The 6,693-nt window shown below is 46.0% G+C and overlaps 1 protein-coding gene across 2 annotated transcripts in view; it reads right to left on the reverse strand.

Annotated features, from left to right (window-relative positions):
• The window catches only part of FMN1 (formin 1), a 409,376-nt gene that overhangs the window by 299,916 nt on the left and 102,767 nt on the right, over positions 1-6,693 (reverse strand). The window contains exons 1-2 of one of the 2 annotated variants that reach the window (XM_007462519.1): positions 4,974-6,356; positions 3,481-3,598 (exon numbers count right to left, since the gene is read on the reverse strand). In XM_007462519.1, the coding sequence (XP_007462581.1) occupies positions 3,481-3,598; positions 4,974-6,356 (1,501 nt within the window). Of the gene's footprint in view, positions 1-3,480; positions 3,599-4,973; positions 6,357-6,693 lie in introns of those variants that run through there. The other variant, XM_007462518.1, reaches the window with a different exon arrangement.

Genomic DNA, 6,693 nt, shown 5'->3' on the forward strand with positions numbered 1-6,693 from the left:
AAAAAAAAAAAAAAAAAAAAAAAAAAAAAAAAAGGACGCAAGGAGCCCACTAAAAGATTCTTCCTAGAAAAGCACGGCTATCCCCCAAGCTTGTTTGGAGAGCAAGCTCCTGTACCTAGAGGAGGAAAGACAATTCTGAGAACAAGGAGTCTGTCACTCAGATTGTCCCCAGCCCAATTCCAAGGAATAGAGGGAAACGCTCTTTTCACTCGCAATAGCTGTGAGGCATCCCAAACACAAAGCAGAACTGCATTGATAATAATGTGTGAAAGCACAGCACAGGACTTGGGAGAAAGTAATTCTTTCTCATTTGAGCAGAGCAATTCAAGTGCAGTGTGAATGAACACAGGGGACCCTCCCTGCATGGTAGAACTCAACTCCAGCACCTGTGCAAGTCCTTAAGTGACAGCTCTAGTGCCCTAGTGAGAAGTGAGCCCTAGTGCCTCTCAACTGGCACATCACCAGTTGTGCCAGCCGAGGGTCCTCGGCTGTTGACAGAAAGGTGCCCTGTGACGAGATTTAAAGGCCACGAATCCCAGTCCAGGTGAGGACGCGGCTTGGGTGTTTGCTGCCCCCAGCTGTTGCGCTGAGGCTCTGCTCCCAGGACTCTGGTCACGGGGCGGGCGGCAGGGCCTGCAGGTGCTGTAGCAGCTGCTCGCAGTGGGTAGGTGAGCGATGCTTATGGAGGACGGCCTCCATCTCTCTCACCAGGAGGTCAGGGAAGAGGACACCGCCTGCTTTGAGGGCCTCGAGAACTGCGTCCTGGATGGCGCTCTCTCACTAGTGCCTCTCAACTGGCACATCACCAAGGCTCCAAGAGCTCACGGAATGGCAGTGGAAGTGCCCTTAATGGTGGACACACTGTCATCAGAATGGCATCAGAGGCTCTAGTGGAAGCTGAAGGCTTTAGCTGCCAGGGGAGTTAGCTGCAGCGTCAGCAGCTATAGACGATGCTGATGACTTTGGCAGTGGCAGGAGAGTGCATCCTAGGCAGTGGGCACCAGCATCAGTGGTCAGCGACCCTCACATGGCAAAGAGGACTCCAGAAGCCATCGTTAAAGGGACAGCTTCCCTTAGGTCAGCTCTTTCTTTTTTATCCTTGAACAAAAGTGAGTTTACAGTATTAGGTGATCTCCTAGGCCCTCAGAAAAAGATCATCGAATGATAAACTCTGAATAGAGGGAAACACAAGCAGTGGCACATCCAAAGCAGCCGAGGGCAACACAAGGACAGTGAGAGACTCATCGTGAAAATCACCATCTCTTTGCCAGCCCTGCCAAGGACTGGGCTTCGATGTCAACAGCACAGAACTCCAATAGCACACTTGAAATATAAATAGTCATGCTCTCCCCTTTCACTAATTTAATGAATTATACATGCCAGGAAAAATTAAGAGCACTGACGATGTAAAAGCATAAGCCTTCAAACACCTTGAAATATTTTGGAACGAATTTTTCTGTCTCTGTGCTCCCTACAGAGTGGGAGTACTTCCCTAAGGGCGGGGAGACCAAAGCAAATACCACAAAATATGTTAAGTTATAAACCAAATGCTTATAAGACTCCAGATTTCTCAACAGAGCTCAAGAAAATCACAAGAAAAATGTTAACTTCCTGAAGATTAGCAGTAAATGGCAAGACAACCATATGTTGGCTGAGTAATGGGGTAAAAAAAAGTTTCCTACAGGCATGGAGTATCTTCTTTGATAACCTCCAGAGTGTATCAGCAGAGTGATTAGCGCTACAAGACTCTCAAGAAAATGAGCACCAGACCTGGCTGGGAGCACGGTAAGTAAGACACAGTACTGCCACCCATGGGAACTGGCTGGGGACCTAGGTGCCTTCTCCAGACAACAGCCAGCCTTCTCTCTGTTGCAAGCTGTCATTGTGCCATCAGAACGAACCCAAGAGAACTGTCATTATTCATCAATTCCTCCCTCCTTTTTTCCCCATCTCATCCGAGACCTTAGACAGCTTGGAGAACACGCATTTCATTACAAAAAAAAAAAAAGAGAGACTGGGAGAGCTACTGACTTTGAGTGTAATTACACTGCAAGGTAATGATAGCACTCCTCTGAGCTTCTGGAAACGGAAGAGGACAGAAGCAAAGACTAAGGCATCTCTGTAGAGTATAAATGCCCCCAAATATGACTTGAAATAGACCGAACAGCTGTTTATGCCACTTCCTTCTCTACTCAGCAAATGCTCATCGTCACAAAGAAGATGGCCACCCAAATATAAACTAGGAATAAGAACTTATAGGATTCTGGTTTTTCTTTAAAGCGAACTTCAGGACTTTTCACTGTTCAAACCGTGCCAGATCATAGGAAAGACAACTTGGTAGGTGGTACAATATTACAGTCATAAACAATCCGATTTTGGAAAAATCAAATGTAGACAAGAAGAATGCAACAGCTACATACATTTTCACCAAGGCTGTAATAGCTTTCTTTCTGTAATTCAAGCAGGTCAGAAAAAAAGGTCATGTAGTAGTTGATGTCTTGGGGTAGTCAGAAGTTTGCAATTGTGTAAATGGAGGCTAAAGCAATCAGGCTGTAGAACTGAGATTCATCTGTGTTCTCAATCACTGATTGTAATTTTATCATCTTACAAAAACAACCTGTGTATTACTAAACCACCCAATCTTTGATCCACTTATGTCATCAACCAACAGGAACTGAAAGAAGTACTTCTGTATAACCATACAGACTGGTAATATACACACATACCTAAGACAACCAGCAAAACATGTCTGTGTTAAGTAATCTTCAAATATCAGGAAGACGACAAAGGTTTCATCAGAGATACACAGAGACACACATATATACAATTAAGATATATCCTCCTTTCATTCTTTCTTTTTTTTTTAAATTTCACATGAACCCTTCACTTAAAGAGTAAAAATATCTAGATTCCCATTCTACTTAAATATATTCAAGCAAAGCTCCTCGGAAGGTTTCCAGGGAGTTAGATTGCTTTGAAACTGGCCATGCATTAAATAAAGCTTTGTCTAACAAAAGTGAAAGAGTAAACCGATACGGTATCTGTACGTTCACTCTGCACAAGGTTCCTGTGGCTCAAAAGCATTACTCAAAGACAAAGAACAAATCAGATTACAGCTCTGGAGTCTCGTACTCTACCTCTGCCAGCAACCCTGCCAGCTTACACGACATTCTGTGAGGGCCAAGCACCTGCTTCCTGAGGAATCTGTAATCTACCTTCTCCATTAGTTCCCCCGAGCTTCACCTCCTTTACGCATGTGCCCCCCTTCACTCATTCCACAGCGCTCACCTTTCATCCAAGAGACTCGTTAATGATAAGTGCGCAAAGGGCTCACTTTAACAGCAAAACCAAAAAGAAAAGGCTTCCGCATTGCATTCTATAATGAAACGAAAACTTAAATTCTGTGAGTCTACTGAGCTAGAACTAAAAGCCACTGCAGCAAGAGATTCATTCCTGGTACCTGGCTTCTTTTCCCATTACCTGCTTCAGTGTACTTCAATCCCACTTTTTCTTCTGTGTCTTTTGTCTTTGGGGGTGGCCAGACAGCTTGGAGTCTACCAGGAGTCCTATCGTCCTGCTCAGTGGGGCTGTGGTCAGGCTGTTGAAAAAGTGGGCAAACAAAAGAGTAAGTTAAGTGAAATGCGGCCAGAGCCAATTAATCCCTGAGAACAACTGTGCTAACTCTGAAATTAATTTCAAAGGCACATTGCTCTCATTCACTGTAACTGAAACATCTCACTCCAATACGACCCTTTTCTAGAAATGTAAAGTGATCAGTTGGGGTGGAAACAGAAATAACTCAAGGCCAAGTATTATACAACCTTCAACAGATGATTTCTAGCATATAACCTTTTTCTTAAAATCACAAGTACACTTTGATCTGAAGATACAAATATACTATAATCGCGTACATTTATAGGGATGTTTAGAAATATATCCCAAACTCCAGGGTTATTTATAATATAAAAACTAGTTTTGCATTTTCTATGAACATTACCTGTAGGCCAAGATACACTTCTCTAAGATGTCCACATTGATCATTTCTTTTTTTTCTTTCCCACAAAAAAAAAAAAAAATGAATGAGCTGGCTTTCACATTCAAGCTATTTTTATAGGGGTTGATTTTTACAACTAGGAGAATGCTATGCTGTATTTAGTTTTTAACTGCAACCTAAGATAGTTTTTCCAAAGACCTCTATATTTAACTGATGTATGAGGGAATGATAATTGTATGCCAAATTGATACTAGGCAAGAAATTCTATCCGTTGTCCTTATGAAGTTTAAGATCCACTGGACAAGTGCTTGCTAGCCCTTACAAATTACCTGAATAATTTTTTTAATAATAGTAACAGCTTTCACTAATTAGGTGGTTACTATGTGCTAACTTCATTTAATCTTCGCAACAACCAAATAAAGATTAAAGGCTATTTTCTTCATTTTGCTGATCAAGGTCACCCAGCCAGTAATTGGCAGTTAGAATTAAAACCCAAGTCTCACACTAACCCAGTGCTCAATCAAGATGCCTTGTAACCAACACAGAACGTTTTAATCACATCACGAACAGGTATTTCGCCAAGTGGCAGACTTTCAAAGGAAAAACACAGTTTTCGCAGAGGTATAATAAAGTGGAGAGGAAATCTGGGCTATAGTTCTAGATTGCATTGATTCCTCATGCTGCTTGGTTTTTAGAAGCACATTTCCTATTAATGTTTAAACTCAGAGAGACAGTTTCACTTTCTGACCTGCACATCTTTACTTATACCTCTCTTACAACAACCCAGAAAAATATAAGGAAGAAAGAAAACGCTTCTGTCCAACTCCATACTCCTTACAAGGACAACTTGACTATAATCATCTTTCACCTAGAAGAGGGTCACTAAGATCGGTATATGCGATTCTCTTTGATATGAAACCTGAAAAGAAATATAGCAGCATCAATTTTATGACAAAACCCAAAACCCAACGCTACGTACGCTTTTGGAATCCGAGGGGCCATCTGCTGGCCTTGACCTCGACCGCTCAAACACAGCTCTTAGGGACTCCTTCTCATGCCTCATTTTGCGCTTGAGAGCTTCCAGCTCAGAGGTGTCAGCTGTGGTCCCCTTTTTGGGGGGACGGATGAATAAGGCTCTAAAGGCCTCCAAGGCAGTCTCTGGCGGCTTTGGCTTGACCTCTCCTCCCTGGATCTGGGCTTCTCCGGGGCCGCTCTGGCTCTCCTGGGGAGTACTGCCACTCACCTCCTCCCCCCTGGGCTGTTCAGGGTCTTCTGCCTTGAGTTCGGCTTTGGGGACGTCAATGTTGAGCAGCTGAGAGAGCTGCTCCAGGAGAGTGGGAGCGGCCTTTGGATCATTTGTTTTCTCTCCCATCTTCACTGTCTGAGGCCCTGCCTGTGCTAGGGACCTCTGGACAGGCTGGGTCAACTTAAGCAAAGCCAGGTCCCCGTCCTTTGGTTTAATTTCAGTGATGGTCTCCCCGACCTCGGCTGGGGCTCCCTTCTTCAGCACACGAAGCCCACTAAAAAAGGCTGGAAGCTGGAAGGACTTCTCTCCAGGGACTTCTTTTTTAGAAGAGGTGTTCTCAGTGACGCCAACACTTGAGTTCTGGTCTGTTACCACAGGTAGAACTTTGGAACCTTCGTCTCCAGCTTGTCGCTGGCCGGGGCTGTGCTCTGTCTGAAGGCCACCATCCTTGGGTCCCAATTTGCTGTTTATCTCCTGCAGAGTCCTTTGAGGACATTCTCCACTGGGCTCTGCATCACCCCTTTCTCCAGTGGCAGTATTTTCCCTCCCGTCTCCTGGCTTTTCTTGGGGCTGCTCAGATGGCTCAGATAAAACACCACCAGGGGACTTTGGGCCATTGATGTTGCTTCCCTCTTCTGGCTCCTGGCCTCCATCATCAGAGTCAGAATCACTGGTGGTGTTCACCAGGGTCCCGCGAACCAAAATGACATTGTCTCTGCACACACTCAAAGCAGCCAGTGGAAGCAGCTCTGGACCAGGCAGAGGAATCCCTGCCTCTGCTGCTCCCCGGCTTCCCTCCAACCCCGTCTCTGTCTCCACCCTCGGAGTCTTCCCATCATTTCCGAGGTCAGGTGGAACCTGAGCCTCCGCCTCCGGCGGATCCAAGCCACTGCTGGGCTCCTCCAGCTGCGGCGTGGGATCCACCACTAAACTGCGGAAGGCTTTCAGCACCGCATCTTCCTCTTCGGGCTTCACAGATTCCAATTTACTCGTAAACCCAAACAGGGATTTCATAGAGAACTTGGTCAGGATCGACTGGGCCACGTCAAGTCCGGCTTCGGGTTGTCCTGGTTCCGAGCCATCACTGCCATTCGGAGCGTTACCCACGTCCTCCATGTCCCAGCCGTGCCCTGGGCGGCAGATTCTCACTTCTGCGACCTTCTCCTGCTCTCTCGGTTTCTCCACTCCACCGGCTCTTAACTTCCAGGACAGAACAGCAGGACCTGCCGGTGGGACTCAGCCGCGGAGAGAGCACACTTGGCCGGGCTCTGGTCCCTCCCGAGCCCTCCTTCCGGTTTGCGCGGTGATGGGGCGTCCGGGGCAACTGTAAAAAGTCCGCGGAGCTTTATGCCCAGAGGCAGCCGAGGCTGCGCACCTTACTACACACGGACTGGGGAGGCTGCTCCTCTGGGACTTCCGTATTTATTCCCGGGGACAAAAGGCTTTTTGTCGT

Source organism: Lipotes vexillifer, unplaced genomic scaffold (assembly GCF_000442215.2).
Source record: "Lipotes vexillifer unplaced genomic scaffold, Lipotes_vexillifer_v1.1 scaffold164, whole genome shotgun sequence".
NCBI lineage: Eukaryota > Metazoa > Chordata > Mammalia > Artiodactyla > Lipotidae > Lipotes > Lipotes vexillifer.